Below are 22,219 nucleotides of genomic sequence, written 5' to 3'. Positions count from 1 at the left end.
CCAACAGAACTTTCTGCAATTCTGAAAATGGTTTATATTATCTGCATTAATATAGTAACTATTAACCGCATGTAGTTACTGATCATTTGAAATGTGGCTCGTGTAAGGAATGAAAATTTTAATATAATTTAATTTTCACTGATACATGTGGCTAGTGCCTACCAAACTGAATAGTACAAAGTAACGGTTTACAGAATGAGTTGGGTCAGACCACCTATTCCAACCCCAGTTCCCCCGTTTACTAAGTGAACTTGAACAAATAACTTAACCTCATTGTGCCTTCAGTTGCTTAGAATAAAAATAATTGTACCCATTACATAAAATAATCCACTAAATCACTTCTGTAGACTGAATGGCAGAGAGTAAGCACCTCAAAAATGTTAACTGCTATTATTAGCATCTAATGTCATTCTAGCACAGATTTGGAAATGCAATGTATAAAATCAACCAATAACCCAAAAACAAAGACTGTATTTAGAAAAAAACATGATGGGGCCCCTGGGCGGCATCTGCCTTCAACTCAGGTCATGATGCCCTGGGATAGAGCCCCGCACGAGGCTCCTTGCTCAGGAAGGAGCCTGCCTTTCCCTTTCTCTCTCCCCTGCCTCTTCCCCTGTTCATGCTCAGTCTGCTCAGTCTCTCTCTCCCTCAAATAAATAAATAAAAACTTTAAAAAGGAAAAAAACATGATACAGTCACAATCTAAAAGGAAACTGAAGGGGAGGTGAACCATGAGAGACTATGGACTCTGAAAAACAATCTGAGGGGTTTGAAGTGGCGGGGGGGTGGGAGGTTGGGGTACCAGGTGGTGGGTATTATAGAGGGCACGGCTTGCATGGAGCACTGGGTGTGGTGAAAAAAATAATGAATACTGTTTTTCTGAAAATAAATAAATTGGGAAAAAAAAAAAGAAGAAGTCAGGGGCGCAAGGCAAATAAAAAAAAGGAAACTGAATTCTTCTTCTTCAACACTGGTCTTAAAAGATCTACATCATATTTATTAGTTTTGTTTTTTAAAATCCTAAAATTGTTATTTTGTTACATTATAAAGTCAGCACAGTATTTAAATGATGCACTATTTTTCCCTCATGGGCCATAACTTCCTAAAAGCACATTACATTGATAGTCAAAGTCTGCAGCACTGTTGAGAAAAATAATCCTTAGTTTTAAGATCTTTTTGGTTTAAATTTTATGGTTAAATTTTTAAGGAAAACTTCTAAAAATAAAGCACAAAAATTAATAATGTCTGTCCAAAAAACAAAAAGTATATTTAAAAGTATATCATATATAAACCTTTGAAAAGGATGTGTTACATGCTCACATAAATTTACTTATATCTGAAAAGTCAAGTTTAAAATAATTTCCTGAGAAACGAGAACAGTGTGGGAAAAGCCAGACTTCAAATACTAGGCACAGAAGTAGCTGAACCCAGAAACTACAGTATTTCTTTTCAATTCTTTCTGACACTTAACATGCCAATCACGAAACAGCAGACAAAGATACGAACAAAAAACTATGTTTGAAACTGAAATCAGACTATAGTATCAACAATGGTTTGTCTCTATGCTTATTAGAACAAAGCTAGTAAAGCAACAGGTAGGACTGAATGGCAACAAAAGCAAAATCAAGCGGCACTGACTCTTGGCTGGACAGCGCAAGACCCTGTCTGGTACCTAGATATAACAGGAAAAATCATAGATAGCTACTTCGAGCATTCTTCCTTTCCTAATCCTATGTTTTATTTCCTGAAATAGGATTAGCTTCTAAGAAAAATTTTCAAAACCTATTTAAAAAAAGAAAAAACAAGGGGAATTATTAGCACTGACCTTCATGTTAATACTTAGTCACTCGTCTCGTTTCTCAAAACCATTCCCTAACACTGCCACTTTTTTCCTTCTTTTACAAGACAATTCCCTCCTCCTAAGCTCAGCTTCATTTTTCTGTCTAACATTCCCAACATGTGGACAACTGTGATTTGCTTTTGCTTACACTGAATGCCCCCATTTCTTAGACAAAACCCAGGGTGGTGACAGTTGTCTTGTTAAGGACACTATTTACCCCCTTCTCTCTGAGTTCACACCTAAACAACTAAAAGAAAAAAGATAGCAAAATATGAGGAAAAATGATCACACTGTGTTTTATCATATTTTTATAAATTCTAATTAGCCCACAACAACAGAGGAGAAATGTTGTCTTAATGAAATTGGTATAATACCTGATACACTGCTAATATGCGTTACTCCTCGTCAATTAAGTGTAATGGCTAATGATGATGGCAGCAAAACCATTAAAAGAACATTACACAAAATGCCTTGCTGCATTGTCAACATGTCTCAAACGCATCTACTCAGTATGTATTGTTTGAACAAATTAATTAGCTAAGTGGTACTAGAGATAACCTAGACAATCCTAAGCCTTCACTGAACTTTCTGTTCAGACACTTAGCTTTTGGAAGTGCAGTCACATGTAAAAGTTAGAAATGGAAAAATCTTTATCATTCCTGATAAATACAGAGTAATTGACATCTTTTAAGAGACATGGCCAAAGGGAAGGGAAGCAAGGGCAAAACTGAACTATTGGGACTTCATCAAGATCAACAGCTTTTGTACAGGAAAGGAAATAATCAACAGAACCAAAAGACAACTGACAGAATAGGAGAAGATATTTGTAAATGACATATCAGATAAAGGGCTAGTATCTAAAATATATAAAGAACTTATCAAACTCAACACCCAAAATCAAATAACCCAATTAAGAAATGGGCAGAAGATAAGAACAGACATTTCTCCAATGAAGACATCCAAATGGCCAAAAGACACATGAAAAAGTGCTCAACATCCCTCTGCATCAGGGAAATACAAATCAAAACCACCTCACACCAGTCAGAATGGCTAAAATTAACCAGTCAGGAAATGACAGGTGTTGGCGAGGGTGCAGAGAGAGGGGAACCCTCTTACACTGCTGGTGGGAAGGCAATCTGGTGTAGCCACTCTGGAAAACAGTACGGAAGTTCCTCAAAAAGTTGAAAATAGAGCTACCCAATGACCAAGCAAACTAGGGATTTACCCCAAAGATACAAATGTAGTGATCTGAAGGGGCACCTGCAACCCTAACATCTACAGTAGCAATGTCCACAATAGCCAAACTATGGGGAAAAACCTAGATGTCCATCAACAGATGAATGGATAAAGAATATGTGGGGTAGATGTGTGTGTGTGTGTGTGTGTGTGTGTGTGTGTGTGTGTGTAATGGAATACTATGCAGCCATCAAAAAACCAAAATCTTGCCATTTGCAATGATGTGGGTGGAACTACAGGGTATTATGCTAAGTGAAATAAGTCAATCAGAGAAAGACAATTATCATATGATCTCTCTGATATGAGGAATTTGAGAGGCAGAGTGCAGGGTTGTTGGGGTTAGGGAGGGGAAAATGAAACAAGATGGGATTGGGAGGAAGACAAACCATTAGAAACCCTTAGTCTCAGGAAACAAACTAAGGGTTACTGGAGGGTGTAGGGCGGGGATAAGGTGGCTGGGTGATGGACACTGGGGAGGGTATGTGCTATGGTGAGTGCTGTGAAATGTGTAAGCCTAATGATTCACAGACCTAGACCCCTGGAGCAAATAATACATTATATGTTAATTTAAAAAAAGGTATTCATAAAGCTTCCTACCTGCTCTTCTATCATTTCTTTCGACATCAATACAAAACACAGGTATTCTCTCTTTTTTCTCTTTCCTTTCAGAGGAAGGATCTTCAAAAAAGTCTACATATGGAATGCTAATTTTCCATGCAGCAAGGTTTCGGGGAGTATTAGGTGTGCTCACAGCTTCCACTGGAGAATCATCTTCCATTACAACAATACCTTCTTCAATCTGGAAAAAAATCATCATGAAAAATGTAGTATTCCCAGGTCCTTTAGACCTACAGCATACAAGATACAATTATAAAGAGTATGTCCGTATAAATTCCATAATTTTCAAATACAAAACTTTTGAAATTAGGTGATACCAAATTTTCTACTAAAAATATAAAAATTAAAAACAACAAATTACTAGCATCAACTCCAGGTTTTATTACATCACCTACATATGAAAATTCCATAGAAAAGAGAAAATAGGCACTTCAGAGATTAAAGATATTGAAAATATACAAATACACAAAAACATTTAACTATGGTAATAAGAAGTAAAAATTAATGGACTGATATTTTTCACTCTGATATGTATTGAGAGTCACAGAACAATTTTAACTAAGTACAAATGGTCACCAACTTATGACAATTCAACTTATGATTTTTCAATTTTACTGTAATGCCAAAGCGATATGCGTTGAGTAGAAACTATACTTCGAAGTTTGAATTTTTATTTTTTCCCAGGCTAACAGTGTGTTGTGTGATAATCTCTTGTGATACTGGGCGGTGGCAGCAAGCCACAGCTCTCAGCCACTCAATCACAAAGGTAAACAACCAATTACACCGACAGTCATCCTGTACCCAAATAGCCATTCTTTTTCACTTTCAGTATAGTATTCAGTAAGTTACATGAGATAGTCAACACTTTATTATAAAATAGGCCTTGTGTTAGATGATTTTGCCCAACTGTAGGCTAATATAAGTGTTCTGAGCTTGTTTAAGGTAGGCTAGGCTAAGCTATGATGTCCAGCAGGCTAGTTGTATTAAATGCCATTTTTAGCATTGCATCAGGCTCTCTGCTCAGCAGTCTGCTTTTCCCTCTACCTCCACCCACCACTTGTGCACATGCTCTCTTTTTCTCTCTCTCAAATAAATAAAACCTTTTAAAATTAAAAAAAAAAAATTGGGGCGCCTGGGTGGCTCAGTGGGTTAAAGCCTCTGCCTTCTGCTCAGGTCATGATCCCAGGATCCTGGGATCGAGCCCCGCATCGGGCTCTCTGCTCAGCGGGAAGCCTGCTTCTCTTCCTCTCTCTCTCTGCCTGCCTCTCTGCCTATTTGTGATCTCTGTCTGTCAAATAAATGATTTTTTTAAAAAATAGTAAAATTTAAAAAAACAAATAAATTCATTTTCAACTTACAACAGATTTATCAGAATGAATCACCATTGTAAGCTAAGGAAGAGCTATAATTCCATTTCTGGAAATGTAATCTAATAAAAGTATTTATTCTAAGTAAATTTTTTTTAAACTGTGGAAAAGGCACAAGTATAAATATATTCACTGCAGCTAAGTAATACAAAAAATGAAAAATGACCTGAAAGGGACCCAACTCCACAGAATTCTTTTTTCATCTCTTGGTTTCTAAAATTTTAATAATATATATGCTTTAAAGAAGTATTTTAAAATATTATTTGAATAATTCTTTTTAAAAAGAAATTTTAAACATGTTCTAGAAATATACATACAGAAAGAAGAAAAAACTGTATTTCATTAAATTAGAAGAGAACCTCTGAATTAACACATTAAGAAACCTGACCACCTACACATCTCAAACTCACGTTAAAGAAGACAAAATGTTACAGATAAACACATCCACCTTGAACATACTTTTGTATGTTTTATTTATTTGGCAGAGAGAGAGGGAACACAAGCGGGGAGTGGGAGAGGGAGAAGCAGGCCTCCCACTGATCCCAGGACCCTGGGATCATGACCCGGGCTTAAGGCAGACACTTAACAACTGAGCCACCCAGGCGCCCCTTGAACATACTTCTTTAAGACAATGAGTCAAAAACTGCACACTGAAGAAAATTCTGAAGAGTCTACTCAGGGCAAATGAGTAGTAGGAAGATTTCTTTCCAGAATTTTAGCAACCTATCTTCACTCTCAGTTCTACCTTTTCCCCACACCTGGCAGTCACCTCTTGTCTAAGTGAATTCCTTCCCTCCCCCAAACAATCCCTTAGCAATTACCTTTTCTGTTCTTGTCCTAAAATGGCTTTCTATAATCTCTAATAAGACTATTAGTGATCTTAGAAGGACCTCTTACTACTCTACTAAAAATAAAAAGTCTTAAAGTCCTAAAAAGAAAAAAAGAAACTATAAAAACAGATTGTATGAATTGGTTTTTGCCTTTTCTGGGACAAGGTTATCTCTTTATAACTGAAAGAAAAACAGAGAGAAGAATGTGTGATGGAAATGCCCACTCCACTACTTGGAACCTGAGGTACAGAGTGGCATTTTCTATGGCTATTACAACTGTATTTTTTTTAATGGATTAAGCTTCTGAGATATCAGAAGGGTAACTGATCATAAAATGACAGATAATTTGTTTAACAAGCTGACTAAACACCAAAAATAGGGCACCTGGCTGGCTCAGTCAGTAAAGCACATGACTCCTGATCTCAACATTATAGGCTCAAGCCCCATGTTGGGTGTAGAATTCACTTTAAAAAAGAAAAATAGACATTCTCAAATAAGAAGTCCCCCAAACTCAACCTAAGAAACAAAATGAGAAAATAAAATTCTTAGCAACATAAAAATATCCATGAAACAAAGGATTAATTGTTTAAAATGTATTACTGTTACTGTTACCATTTAAATGGTATTTATATCAAAAAAGTTTAATGAATAATCTCTAGAACAGTATTTTTCTAAAGAATTTTCAGGGCTTCCTTTAATGTTATTTGAAAGTAAGTTAATATTATAAACCAAGATTTAATGTAAAGGAAAATAAAGTACTTTTTTGTTTTCATATAGATCTTCCCTCTACCAAAAGGATGGACAATAAGGGTGGCAGAGGATAAGAAGCAAAAAGATGTCCCCCATTTCTTTTTCATTATTATCTTTTACTATATGGAGAGAACTGCCAAAATATCAATGGGCATATTATATTCCAGAAGTTTATTTGCAAATCAGTTCTTAACATGGACAGATAAACACTTTCAAATATATTCAATTTTATGCAGTGGACTTTGGTTCCCAGGCTAGCATACACATGTCAATCTAATCCATAATTTACATTCATACATTTAAAAGAACTGATGCTATTATAATACTGTACAGTGCTTATTATGCTTACCGTATGCTAGGCACTGTGCAAGTGTTTCGTGCATATTACCGGTTTAATCCTCACAACACCCTTACCTAAGCTAGATACTTTCATCCCCATTTCACATGTGAGAAAACCAAGTCACAATAAAATTAAGAAACTTATCCAAGGTCACATTGTAAGGAGGCACTGCCACCAAGTGATCACATCAAGGTTTCTAAAAGAAATGTCTTCTAAGTGCCAAATGTGAATTACACACCACTTTAGTAGGAGTCTGGCCATTTCCTTTTCCCCTAAACTTCCTCAACAAGACAAAGATTTCTCAACGTCCCACAGATTAGAACTAGCAAGTACTGGGCTACCTGGTTGACTCAGTTGGATGAACATGCAACTCTTGATCTTGGGGTCATGAGTTCAAGCCCCGCGTTGGGGTTAGAGATTACTTAAAAAAATAAACTTAAAAAAAAAACCTAGCACAGTGCCCTCTAAATCCTAACTGACACCACCTTAGTCTGGGTCAATAGTCTATTCACCCACACCTGCTCTTTTTAGAGTATTAGAAGTTAGTTTGCTCTCTTCTTTACTTTTCCTTACCACTATCTTTGCTTCTAAATCAAGAATCTTCTTCTTTGGGCCACTATAAAACAGAACTCTCTCAGTTTTTTAAAAAGACTATCCTCCTATTCCTAAAGCAAGCAAACACACACACACCCCAAAACAAAAACAGCTTATGTTTCAAGTAATCACACAAAACAAAAAATAAGAAGTGTATCTTCCCAAACAAAATTATGTTTTGGAAAGTTCACAATAACATGGGTGAATGCTTTCATTGTAATATGAAGTAGGAAGAGAGTGGGATAGCAACCTACATACATATTGTAGCCTAATCTATGTGGATGAGAAAGGAAAGGGTTTTTGTTGTTGTTGTTTTTCACCAAAACGTTAACAGAAGTGCTTACTGAGTGGCAGGATTATGGGTGGTATTTTTAAATTTGTTTCCACTTTTCCACATTATTAAAAAACTGAGGGGCGCCTGGGTGGCTCAGTGGGTTATGCCTCTGCCTACGGCTCAGGTCGTGATCTCAGGGTCCTGGGATCGAGCCCCGCATGGGGCTCCCTGCTGAGCAGAGGAGAGAGCCTGCTTCCCCCCTCTCTCTGCCTGCCTCTTTGCCTACTTGTGATCTCTCTCTCTCTCCATCAAATAAATAAATTAAAAAATAAAAACTAAAAAAAAAAAAAAAAAAAAAAAAAAACTGAGACGGGGTGCCTGGGTGGCTCAGTCATTAAGCATCTGCCTTCGGCTCGGGTCATGATCCCAGAGTCCTGGGATCGAGCTCCACATAGGGCTCCCTGCTCAGACAGAAGTCTGCTTCTACCTCTCCCTGCTTGTATTCCCTCTCTCATTATCTCTGTGTCAAATAAATAAATAAAATATTTTTTAAAAAATAAAAATAAAATTAAAACTAAGTCTATAATATGCTTAAAATTTTTAAAATACATAAGTAAACATTATTTTGAAAAAAGACAACCTCCTCTGGTCTACTGTCTTTCTTCTACCCATACTTTTAAAAAAAGACAAGGACATAAACAGAAAAAACAATGTTATATTTAGATTACCTAAGAAGGGGAAAAAAATTAATATTTTCTTCCACTTAAATTATGAAGAATCAATGAATTTCCTTAACAATTCATCATGCAATGGGACAGAGGTCAAGAGGAAGGAGTGAGAGGAAAAACAGGTTTATATACTCTTCCCTCCCCCATTCTTTCTTCTTGGTCATTGCCAATCCAATCACTACAATCCATCCCTTTTGATATCCAGGTTAGTAAATCCCTTAAGGTCAAAGTCTCTATCTTAATCATCATTTTATCCCCACTGCTCAGTCATTAAGGAGCAAAACAAGCATCCAGGAACTCTGTTTAATAAAGATTTGTTCAACAAACAAAAAGCACAGATGAGACAGTATCTATCTTTACGGAACTACCTGGTAGGGAAAACAATCATAAACATATAATTTCAAATACAACTTTTGGGTGCATGCTTTCACATGTGATCTAACAAGGGGCACAAAGGGGAAATGTTCAATTCTACCTGAGGACCCAAGTAAGGACTTAAGGGAAGCAGCTGGATTCTGAATGTTAAGGATGAATTTTCTAAGTAAATAATGGAAGGGAATTCAAAGGAGAGCATGTGCAATGATCACAGAGATAAAACTGCATGGTGGGTGTAAGGTGCAGATTCCTAAATCTACCAGAAATCTTGTTAAAATGCAAACTGGTTCAGTAGGTCTAAGATGGAACCAAAGATTCTGGACTTTTAATAAGCTCCCAAGTAATACTGATGGTGTTGATACATCAATCACGGTTTGAGTATCAAGGAGTAAGGGGATTTATCAACAATTCTGTCTACCTGGACCAGATGGTTAGAAAGAGTTAAGATCAGGATACAAGGGGCACGTGGGTGGCTCAGTGGGTTAAGCCTCTACCTTCAGCTCAGGTCATGATCTCAAGGTCCTGGGATCGAACCACGCATCAGGCTCCCTGCTCAGCGGGGAGCCTGCTTCCCTCTCTCTCTGCCTACTTGTGAACTCCCTCTCTCTCCCTCTCTCTCTCTCTCTCTCTCTGTTAAATAAATAAATAAAATCTTGAAAAAAAAAAAAAAAAAAAAGATCAGGATACAAAGTAAAAGCCTAACTACAAGATGGTAAATTGTCTATCAGATCTATCGCAGCTAAGCAAAAACTATCAGTTAACTTAGTGCTTAGGATCTTTACATATTAGATTAGCACCATGAAACTATAATAACTAGTGAAAAAAATATGTGATAGAAAAGAAGTCTAAAATAAGTAAAATAAAGGGGAGAGAAAATAGAAAATAAGCAATTTTTATGCCATTGTAGGTCTGAATTCATACATATATTAAATTGGAGAATTTTTACTTACAAAGTCATCTTCACCTTCAGCTAACCCATAATTAGGCAACATAGCTCCTTCCATTGTAGTACTTTTAAATACTCCTTTAATTTTGCTACCTATTCTGCTGATTCCAAATGATTCTCCTCTTTTCTGGGTGCTCCTAAACGTTAAATAAAAATGTATCAAGTTCATAGCAAATTATCACGACAGTCTAGTTTACTCTAAGCAACAAGAATAGCTGTGAACAGGATAAACTGGAGATAGAGCTAACATAACTTTTTGGAGTTCTTAGTCATAGACAGCGTCCCAACATCTCAGAAGCCAAAAGTGACAGAACATTTAAAGTTTAAATTTGGGGGTAGGAATAAATGGGGCAATATTCACTAATAAATGTTTGAAATTCACCTATTTAAAACATTAACTGAACTAAAATGTTTAAGAGATGAGAGCCCCCTAGTGGTACATAGTTCTTACTACCATACATATTTTGAAATAGCATAAAAAATGTGGTTAAGATCAACATTCAAAACAACGTATTGATTTAGAACTGTACTGCTAGAATAACATAGTGTAACAGAAAAAATATATAAAACTATGACCTTCTCAGTCCTTCATTTTTAGACAGACCTTAACAAAAAAATTCTGTCCTCTGTGACTGAAAATTTTTAAGCAAATTTCAACTTGATAATCATACACTCAAAAGAGGAATGAAGTATAAAATGCAAAGTAACAAAAAGTAACGATCTTCAAAGTAACAAAAAAAAAGATAAAATGCCATAGAGAAGGGGGAAAATGCCAAAGGGAATGCTTAGCAATAAACATAAGCAAACGCAGCCTAAGGAAGCAGCCTGCTCTGACATCACATATTAAATATTGGTTTCATAATTTTTTCAAAAGTAAATTTCTAAAAGCAGAAAAGCTGGAAAGCAACAACAAAAAATAAGCCAAAACACAGCAAAAATTTCCTCCATTAACAGCCTACTGTGCCATGTTTCAACAAAGAAAAGCAGAACTTTTACTCAGTTTAAAACTCATGCTCATTATGTAATGTTGCCTGAACAACAGATACCCAAACAAAAATGACTATTTTAAAATCCTAAAAAGTTTGCTTTGGGTGCTTAACTTAATGGATAGCTATTATTCCCACAAGAAAAATTTATTTACTGAAATAATACAACAATTTCAGAAATAAAAATAAATCAAGTTTCAAATATGCCTGGTACATTAATAACATGTGCATTTTGTTTACATGTCTAAGGAGCAAATCAAACTTATTTTAAAACTGGAAAAACTCGGGGCGCCTGGGTAGCTAGGTGGGTCGAGCCTCTGCCTTCAGCTCAGGTCACGATCTCAGGGTCCTGGGATCCAGCCCTGTATTGGGCTCTCTGCTTGGCGAGGAGCCTGCTTCCCCTTTCTCTCTCTGCCTACTTGTGATCTCTCTCTATCTCTCTCTCTCTCTGTCAAATAAATTAATTAATTAATTAAAATCTTGAAAAAAAAAACTGGAAAGACTCAAATAAGCAGTTAGTAGTAAAAAAAAGGTAGAAGATTATTTAAACAAGCATCCAATCAGTGTTTTTTTTTAAATCCAGAACTGTAAACACAATCCTCTCTGATAGAGTGTTTCCAAAACCAATTATGAAAATGTTAACAAAATATTATTAAAATCTCTAGAATTTAGATAAATTATAAAAAATTGGGCTTTTTGAAATCTGATTATCAAAAACAAAAATCTCACTTCTGATTATCCCCAGAAATACACAAATACTGTACTTCTTGCTTTTAAAAAAAGTTCTTTAAACACAAGTTATTTTAAAAGTAATATAGCAGGGTGCCTGGGTGGCTCAGTGGGTTAAGCCGCTGCCTTCGGCTGGGGCCGTGATCTCAGGGTCCTGGGATCAAGTCCCGCATAGGGCTCTCTGCTCAGCAGGGAGCCTGCTTCCCTCTCTCTCTGCCTGCCTCTCTGTCTACTTGTGATCTCTCTCTGTAAAATAAATAAATAAAATCTTTAAAAAAAAAAAAAAAAGGAGATATCTAGAATCAAATTAGAGGTTAATTTTAAAATGATATCCTAGGGACACCTGGTGGCTAAGTAGGTTAAGCCTCTGCCTTCGGCTCAGGTCACAGTCCCAGCGTCCTCGGATACATGAGGCTCATTGCCTGGCAGGGAGCCTGCCCCTCCCCCTGCTTCTGCTCTTTCTCTCTCTTTCCCTCTCTCAAATAAAATAAAATCTTAAAAAAATAAAATAAAAGGATAGCCCCAAAATAAAATAAGATGAAAATAGAGAGGGAGGCAAACCGTAAGAGACTCTTAACTACAGGAAACAAACTAGGGAGGTGGCTGGAGGATGGAGTAATTGGATGATGCTGCCTTAAGGAGAGCATATGATGAGTCCTGGGTGTTGTACGCAACTGATGAATCACTAAATTCTACCCCTGAAACTAATAATACAGTATATGTTAACTAAATTGAATTTAAATAGTTTTTAAATAAATAAATAAAAGGATATCTCAAATAGCTGATATAAAGGCAGTAGTAATAGCAGTGTTTCTTTTTTCCCTTTTTGTTGTACTTAAGTTATTTTGGGCATACTTTCTGAACTTAAACAGATAATTCATATAGAAAAAAAATCACATGCTGTCTCAAGACTTACCGAAAATCATCCAAACTTAGGCTACCTCTGCAGTAACAGATATGTGAAATTATATAAGGAAAGGAGAGAGAAAGAAAGCCCAGATATTAAACAAGTTTCACTTTAGAACACAAAATAAAATTTAAAAGCTTTAAAAGTTATACAACTGGATAGCATTCATTTTTGCAAAGAATGTGTATAACATAATAAAGGAAAGAGAAAGCATCATGGCTGTTCAGGAGGGAAGTGGGCATATGAATTCTAGCTCATTAAAAAAAAAGTTCTTAAACTAGTATGTCATGAAATATCTGTTATTTTTTGCCCTCACTTAGACACACCATTTGTTTGATATGGTGGAAAGTATGCAGAGACTAAGCCACCAAAAACTTGGCACAGAAAACAAGCTCAGTGTTTTCCAACATGAAATTCAAGTCCATATTAGATTTAATTATGTGTGCTTCACACATTCTGAAATATATGTTTTAAGCTAAGAAGCAAAGTGAACAAAAAAAAAATCCCTAAATATATTTTTTAAGCCATCCTTTGAGTATGGAAGAAACAGAACAAGCTAACATTAATATGCATTAAAATTTTTACTTTTAAAATAAAATTAAACAGAATATAGACATAAAATATATGAATAAATATTATACATATTTTAAGTCACTTAGCAAGTTAGCAATGCTACTCTAAATTTTCAATGAAAGAACATTAAGTAAGTCTTTTTCTTATTTTATATAGGTAAATGAATAAGTATCACAGAAGCAGAGTCCTGACAAGACTGATAGTTAACATTAAAGTCAGGTCAATATAAAGAAAAACATACTTTTAAAGACCATAATCAGTACCCACAATGAAAAGAGTCCATATTTTCTTTCTGTTCATTTTGTATTTAAAGAAAGCAAAATTAATGTAGTATGTTGAAGACAACCAGGTGTTCTCAAAGTGGCAAAGAAAGCTTTCCAGCTCTGAAGTGATGACACGGACTTAGCTCCTCAGCAGGTTTATAAGATCAAAGAACCACTTCCTCTTAAATAGTCCTATACAGGAGAGTGATTAGGCTTAATATTCTACTATGGCACTCCAAACATTCTGTCTATAAACAGAAATAAATTCCACCTGCTTCTCAAATGATGCTGGAAAATTTAATAAAACTCTAAATATTTAAATCAGAGATATTTTAATTGGGTAAGGTATGCTGTTTTAAATAACAAGGATAGAATTTTTGTTAAGTAAAGTCAGTGTTTCACGAATGTAATATATAAAGTCAATAATCAAAAAATTCATACCCGTTTCTACATCCCTTGGTTATGTCCAAAAACACAATATATTCTCCCCATGGCTAAGGTTTTCACATTTTTCCTTGTACAATCTAAAAATTTACTCCAGTTTCTGACCTACTTTGCACCACCTCTCCAATTTATTTATATATTAGATTCTTGCTCAAACAACCTGGAAGGTGTTGAGAGCAACGTGAATATTCTGTGGATTTATAAATTTGATATCTGTGTCAATTTTGTACATACAATAACATAAGGGCAAATCAAGACATTACTTATCCAGTTATAAATAGATTAAGTTCTCTTTTCTGTTATTTCTCTGAGTTATATAACTGCACACATATATTTCCAGAAAGCAAGAAGGGAAACAGAGAAAAAACTCTCCACATTTGTAACCAGTAAGTACTCTAATGAAAAATATTCTCTGGGGGGAAAAAAAAAATCTGTCTAAAATTGAGTTATCTGTAGATTTCATTTATGCATGTAGTCTATGTAGCAAGGCAATGGTGTGTTATCTTGTTAAGTTTTTCTAAAAGAATTTCAGGCATTTCCTGGTTACTCTATATTGTACAACTCTACAATTACTTAATAAAATGTCTTGTCTACTTGTGTAGCAATGGAACCAGAGAGTCAAAGAAAAACAGACTAAGAAAGAAAATACTATCGCAAGAATAATTTGTATCAATAATTACAAAAACAAACCATACAGATGACTTATCATACCTACCTGTTCAATTTTGAATTGCGTGTTGGTGATTCTGCACCTCTTAAAAGTTGCCTGAAATACTTTAAAAAAATTATGATTAAACTATTTTATATTAAATATGCTATTTTACCTTACTACTTTCCACTTTAAAGAAAATTTAAATCAAGTGAAAACAACCAAAGGCAAATAGAGTTAAGGATTACAATACTGCAAATGGAGAAATTTAGGCAATTTGATTTCCACATCTGTGAATAATATATGTAAAAGATGAGTGGAGTTTCTGCATCACAACAGTATTACAAAGCCACTCAGGCATATGTCAAATGAGGTAGACCAATTTGGCCACAATTTTTACAGTAAATTCCTTAAACAAGATCAATATTTTGACTTACCTCATCACTGTGGCAGAACATAGGTGTAAACACATTCTCCAAAAGAGACAGTACATGTTCATATGCTTCAAAAAGACATCTCATAGTTTGAAGTTTCACAACATCTATATACGGGCCTTCAGCAACTATTAAGAAAAAATAATATTGTAAAAATTGTTTATGAATACCATAAATACATCATATATTAGTTTAAAATAACAGTGAAAGAACATACAAACAGTTTTTTCAGAAAAGCCACTTGTAAGGTATAAAAATCAAACAAGGATAAGGAACCAAAACCACCAAGCTCCAGTTCTGGCAAGTGTAGTTATGTGAATTGTGAGTAAATTTCTTCATGAAAGCTTTCATCTTTTTAGTTAAATAGAATAATGGCTACCTATGCACCTCACACAGCTCTTATAATAATAAACACTGAATACAGGAGAAAACTCTGAAAACATCAATAGTTGTAAAAGGGCTATAGTCTCATCACATCTTTGACTTACTTTTCTGAATCTCTTCTACAATAAAGGGATCAAATCGAATTTTGTCTATACTTTCATCCAAACAATATGTTTTATAAATCTTCTGCAACTCTTCATGAAGAGACAGCATTTCATCATTTGATAACTCTGGTCGTAAAATTCTATCATTGAACTCCTCTAACAAATTAGGGCAAAGAAAGAAAAAATGAATTATTTCAATATAACATAATATAATGTAATATAATAATTTATAGCATAACTTATATACTGTTTCTAGTCTAACTGTAATCAATATTAAAAGCAGCAATTACAATCTATTCATCATTTTAGGCTTTCTAAAAAAATTTAATTGGAAATAAAACTACTACCCAGATGAAAGAGAAACTCAGTTACCCAAATATTTTATGATAATATAAAATATGTAAATATTTGCATAGCAATATGAATTTCTAAAATTTAGATTAGTGTATTTAAAGAACATATTTTATACCAAGGGTCTTTAATATTTTGAAATCCAATTCACTAAACAGTGAAACCTAAGGCTTTTTTAAGCTCCAGTCAATATTTTTTTTTTTTTTTTAGATTTTATTTATTTATTTGTCAGAGAGAGAGGGAGAGAGAGCGAGCACAGGCAGACAGAGAGGCAGGCAGAGGCAGAGGGAGAAGCAGGCTCCCCGCCGAGCAAGGAGCCCGATGTGGGACTCGATCCCAGGACGCCGGGATCATGACCTGAGCCGAAGGCAGCTGCTTAACCAACTGAGCCACCCAGGCGTCCCAGCTCCAGTCAATATTTTTAAACAATACTTCCATCTATCATGGAGACTACACACTACTAATGAGGCTGAGTACATGAACAAATTAATCTTTTTTTCTAAAATCACAGATGATAGCAGTAGAATAGACAAAATATTAACTGCCTTTCCTTACTACAAGAGATATTAACATGGACTTCATCCCCTAATTTTTAATTATTCAACTGATAAACAGAGAGGAAAGGAAGTAGTTTTTTTAAAAAAAGGAACAGAACATATATGATTTGGGGACAACAGCAAATTCATATAATTGGAGCCTTGAAGGGAAAAGAAAAAAAAATGAAGTAGAATATCTGAAGAGATAAAATACAAGAAATTTCTTTCTTTCTTTTTTTTTTTGAAGATTTTTAGGGAAGGAGAGAGAGTGTGAGTGGTGGGAGAATGGGGGGGGAGGATTGGAGGAGAGAAAAGAACTGATCCCAAACACGCTCCACACTCAGAGCAGAGCCCAACACAGGGCTCACGACTGAGAGATCCTGATCGGAACCAAAACCAAGAGTCAGATGCTTAAATGACTTAGCCACCCAGGCACCTCAACAGCCAAGAAGTTTCAAAAGTGATGAAAGACACCAACTTACATACTCAACAGCCTCAGTAAAATCTAAGCAGAACATACAAAAAGAAAACTACATAGTATAGTCAAATTTCTGAGAACCAAAAATTAAGAGAAAACTGTAAAACCAACCAGGGAGAAAGGGAATATTATAAAGAGAGGTGCATACATAAGAATGGTAGGTAATTTCACCTTAGAAGGAACAGTACTGGGGCACCTGGATGGCTCAGTTGATCAAGCGTCCAAATCTTGATTTCACCTCAGATCATTATCTCAGGGTGCTGAAAGTAAAACCTGTCAACCTAAAATTCCGTATTTCATAAAAATATCCATCAAAATGAAGACAAAATAAACATCTTTCCAAAATGACAAAAACTCATAGCCCAATATGGCAGAGGAGTAGGAGATCTTAGTTTCCTCTAGTCTCATGGAATTTAGCTAGATAGCTATCATATCATTTTGAACACCTGAGAACTCAACCAAGGATCTAAGGAAAGGATAGCTATAACTCTACATATAGAAAGACAACCACTTTCTGAAGGAATAACAAGAGGGAAAAACACACCTCAAGAAAGAACAAAAGAGGCAGTACTGACTGCCAGGGACTTAATCATTATGGATATAAGTAAGATGTCAGAACTGAGTTCAGAATAATGATTGAAAAGATACTAGTGGGCTTGAAAAAAGCATAGAAGACACAAGAGAATCATTTCCTGGAGAAATAAAAGAATAAAATCTAATCAAGTCAAAATCAAAAAGGCTATTAATGAGATGCAATAAAAAAATGGAGGCTCTAACTGCTAGGATAAATGAGGCAAAAGAGAGAATTAGTGATAGAGGAGACAAAATGATGGATAATAAAGCAGCTGAGAAAAAGAGAGATAAACTACTAGATCATGAAGGGAGAACTTGAGAGATAAGTGATACCATAAAGCAAAACAGTATTAGAATAATTGAGATCCCAGAAGAAGAGGAAGGCAGAGGCAGAAGGTATTTGCAGCAAATTATAGCAGAGAACTTCTCTAATCTGGGAAAGGGAGCAGGCATTTAAGTCCAGGAGGCACAGAGAATCCTCCTCAAAATCATTAAAAATAGGTCAACACCTCGACATAGAATAGTGAAGCTTGCAAATCTCAGAGACAAAGAGAAACTCCTGAGAGTAGTTCAGGACAAGAGGTCAGTAACCTACAAGCACAGAAATATTAGACTGACAACAGACCTAACCACAGAGACCAGCAGACCAGAAAGGACTGGTAATGATATATTCAGGGTGTTAAATGAGAACAATATGCAGCCAAGAATACTTTATTCAGCAAGGATGTCATTCAAAATAAAAAGACAGATAAAAAGCTTCCAGGACAAATAGAAACTAAAAGAATTTGTGATCACTAAACAACCTCTTCAAGAAATACTAAAGGCTATCCCTTAAGTAAAGAGAGAGGCCAAAATTAACATACCAGAAAGGAACAGAGACAATATATAGAAAGTGGCTTTATAGCTAATACAAGAGCACTAAATTCCTATCTTTCAATAGTTATTCTGAAGGTAAATGGGCTCAATGCCACAATCAACAGGATATTGAATGGATATTGGAATTGCTAAAAGAGCAATACCCATTGATATGCTGTCTGCAAGAGACTCATTTTAGATGCACAGATGCCTCCAGATGGAAAGTGAGGGGGTGGACAACCATTTATCATGGTAATCAACATCAAAAGAAAGCTGGGATAGCAATCCTTATATCAGACAAACTCGATTTTAAGCCAAGAACTATAATAAAAGATGGGGAAGGAGACTATTATCATAATTAAAGGGTCTATCAAACAAGAGTATATAACAGTTGTAAATATTTATGCCCCTAACATGGGGCATAAATTAAATAAAGCAATTAATAACAAAATTAAAGAAACACACTGATAATAATACAATAATAGGAGGGGACTTTAACACCCCCCTCACTGCAATGGACAGATCATCTAAGCAGAATATCAACAAGGAAACAAGAACTTTGAAGGACACACCGGACCAGATAGAGTACACAGATATATTCAGAACAGTCTATCATAAAGCAACAGAATACATATTCTTCTCAAGTGTACATGGAACATTCTCCAGAATAGACCACATACTGGGTCACAAATCAAGTCTCAACTGGTACCAAAGACTGGACTCAATCCTTGCATATTTTCAGACCACAAAGCTTTGAAACTTGAACTAATCACAAAAGGAAATTTGGAAAGAACTCAAATACATGGAGACTAAAGACCACTCTACTAAACAATGAGTTTAGCAACCAGAAAATTAAAGGATTTAAAAATTCATGGAGGGGCACCTGGGAGGCTCGTTGGTTAAGCATCAGCCTTCAGCTCAGATCATGATCTCAGAGTTCTGGGATTAAGCTCCATGTCAGGCTTCTCTGCTCAACAGAGAGCCCGCTTTTCCCTCTCTCTCTGACCCTCCCCATGCTTCTGCATGCATGCATTCTCTCAAATAAATACATAAAATCTTTTAAAAAATTCATGGAAACAAATGAAAACGAAAACCCAACTGTTCAAAACCTTTGGGATTCAGCAAAGGCAGTCCTAATGGGGAAGTATTTAGCAATACAAGGCTTTCACAAGAAACAAGAAAGGTCTCAAATACAAAACCTAACCTTATACCGAGTGGAGAGCTGGAGAAAGAACAGCAAATAAAGCTCAAATCCAGCAGGAGAAGAGAATTAATAAAGATTAAAGCAAAAATCAATGAAACAGAAACCAAAAGAACAGTAGAACAGAAAACTAGGAAATGGTTCTCTAAAAGGATTAATAAGATTGTTAAACCCCTGGCCAGACTTACCAAAAAGAAAAGACAAAGGACGCAAATGAATAAAATCAGGAATGAAAGAGGAGAGATCACAATAAAAACCAAAGAAATAACAAACAATTATAAGAACATATTATAAGCCAACAATATGCCAACGAATTAGGCAATCAGGAAGAAATGGATGCATTCCTAGAGACATATAAACTACCAAAATTGAAACAGGAAGAAACAGAAAACCTGGACAGACCCATAACCAGCAAGGGAATTGAAGAGTAGTCATCAAAAATCTTCCAACAAACAAGAGTCCAGGGCCGGATGGCTTTCCAGGGGAATTCTACCAAACACTTAAAATAAAATTAATGCCTATTCTCCTGAAGCTGTTTCAAAAAATAGAAATGGAAGGAAAACTTCTAAACTCTATGAGGCCAGCATTATCTTAATCCCAAAACCAGACAAAGACCCCCACAAAAAAGGAGAATTACAGACCAATATCCCTGATGAACATGGATGCAAAAATTCTCACCAAGATACTAGCCAATAGGATACAACAGTACAAAGGATTATTCACCATGACCAACTGTGATTTATTCCTGGATTGCAAGGTTGGTTCAACATCCACAAATCAATCAGTGAGATATGCTTTTTTAATAGAAAAAGGGCAAGAACCATATGATCCTCTCAATAGATGCAGACAAAGCATTTGTCAAAGTACAGCATTCTTTCTCTTCACAGTATAAGGATAGAGGGAACACACTTCAATATCATAAAAACCATCTATGAAAAGCCCACAACAAATATCATTCTCAATGGGGAAAAACTGAGAGCTTTTCCCTTAAGGTCAGGAACACTGCAGGGATGCCCATTCTCAAAACTGCTGTTCAACACAGTACTAGCAGTCCTACCCTCAGCAATCAGACAACAAAAAGGAATAAAAGGAACCCAAATTAGCAAAGAAGAAGTTAAACTTTTACTCTTAGCAGATAACAGGATACTCTGTGTGGAAAACCCAAAAGACTCCATCCCCTTTTGCTAAAACTCGTACAGGAATTCAGCAAAGTGGCAGGACATAAAATAAATGCACAGAAGTTAGCTGCATTTCTATACACTAAAAATGAAACAGGAAAAAAAGAGAAATGAAGGAGCTGATCCCATGTACAACTGCACCCAAAAACATAAGATACCTAAGAATAAACCTAACCAAAGAGGTCAAGGATCTATACTTTAGGAACTACAGAACATTTATAAAAGAAATTGAGGAAGACACAAAATGGAAAAAATTCCAGGTTCATTCAATGCAATCCCTATCAAAATACCACCAATCTGTTTCACACAGCTGAAACAAATAATCCTAAAATTTGTATGGAACCAAAAAAGACTGAATAGCCAAAGGAATATTGAAAAGGAACACCAAAGCTGGCAGCATCACAATCCCGGCCTTTAAACTCTATTACAAAACTGTAAATATCAAGACGGTATGGTATTGGCAAAAAAACAGACACAGAGATTAATGGAACAGAATAGAGAACCCAGAAATAGACCCTCAACTCTACAGTCAATTCATCTTCGACAAAGTAGGGAAGAATATCCACTGGAAAAAGGACAGTCTCTTCAACAAATGGTGATGCGAAAATTGGACAGCCACAGGAGAAAAATGAAACTGGACCATTTCCTTACACCACACACAAAAATAGGCTCAAAATAGACAATGAAAGACGTAAATGTGAGACAGGAATCCATCAAAATCCTAAAGAACATAGGCAGCAACCTCTGTGACCTTAGCCACAGCAATTTCTTGCTAGACACATCTCCAAAGGCAAGGGAAACAAAGGCAAAAATGAACTACTGATACTTCAAGATCAAAAGCTTTTGCATAGCAGAGGAAACAGTCAACAAAACCAAAAGACAACAGACAGAATGAGAGTAGATATGTGCAAATGTCTTACCAGATAAAGGGCTAGTATCTAAAAATCTATAAAGTACTTATCAAACTCAACACCCAAAGAAAAATAATCCAGTCCAAAAATGGGTAGAAGAACAGACATTTCTCCAATGAAGACATCCAAATGGCCAACACACACTAAAAAAGTCCTCCACATCACTCAGCATCAGGGAAATACAAATCAAAACCACAATGACATACTACCTCATACCAGTCAGAATGTCAAAAATTAAAAGTCAGGAAATGACAGATGATGGTGAGGATGTGGAGAAAGGGGAACCCTCTCACTCTGCTGGTGAGAATGCAAGCTGGTGCAGCGACTCTGGAAAACAGTATGGAAGCTCCTCACAAAGTTGAAAACAAAGCTACCCTATGACCCAGCAAGTGCACTACTAGGGATTTACCCCAAAGATACAAATGTAGTGATCTGAAGGGACAATTGTCACCCCAACATTTACAGCAGCAATGTCCACAATAGCCAAACTATGGAAAGAGCCCAGATGTCTACTGACAGATGAATGTATAAAGAAGATGTGGTGTGTGTGTGTGTGTGTGTATATATATATTCTTTAAATGGAATACTAATCAGCCACCAAAAAAATGAAATCTTGCCAAATGCAACAACGTGGATAGAACCAGAGGGTATTATGCTAAGCAAAATAAATCAATCAAAGAAAGACAATTATCATATGATCTCACTTCATATGTGGAATTCAAGAAACAAAACAGAGGATCATAGGAAAAGAGGGAGAAAAATAAA

At 35.7% G+C, this 22,219-nt stretch overlaps 1 protein-coding gene across 5 annotated transcripts in view; it reads right to left on the bottom strand.

Annotated features, from left to right (window-relative positions):
- SNX14 (sorting nexin 14) overlaps positions 1 to 22,219 on the bottom strand; it is an 83,864-nt gene that overhangs the window by 17,938 nt on the left and 43,707 nt on the right. For 3 of the 5 annotated variants that reach the window (XM_044246159.1, XM_044246175.1, XM_044246170.1), the window contains exons 13-18: positions 15,372 to 15,527; positions 14,887 to 15,011; positions 14,516 to 14,574; positions 12,530 to 12,556; positions 9,903 to 10,035; positions 3,674 to 3,875 (exon numbers count right to left, since the gene is read on the bottom strand). In XM_044246159.1, coding sequence (XP_044102094.1) covers positions 3,674 to 3,875; positions 9,903 to 10,035; positions 12,530 to 12,556; positions 14,516 to 14,574; positions 14,887 to 15,011; positions 15,372 to 15,527 — 702 coding nt within the window. The remainder of the gene's footprint in view (positions 1 to 3,673; positions 3,876 to 9,902; positions 10,036 to 12,529; positions 12,557 to 14,515; positions 14,575 to 14,886; positions 15,012 to 15,371; positions 15,528 to 22,219) is intronic. The other 2 variants (XM_044246184.1, XM_044246193.1) reach the window with 1 other exon arrangement.

The sequence above is a fragment of the Neovison vison genome, chromosome 1 (genome assembly GCF_020171115.1).
Source record: "Neovison vison isolate M4711 chromosome 1, ASM_NN_V1, whole genome shotgun sequence".
Lineage (NCBI taxonomy): Eukaryota > Metazoa > Chordata > Mammalia > Carnivora > Mustelidae > Neogale > Neogale vison.
The sequence above is the reverse complement of the archived record's forward strand: the minus strand, read 5'-3'. Positions and strand labels throughout refer to the sequence as shown.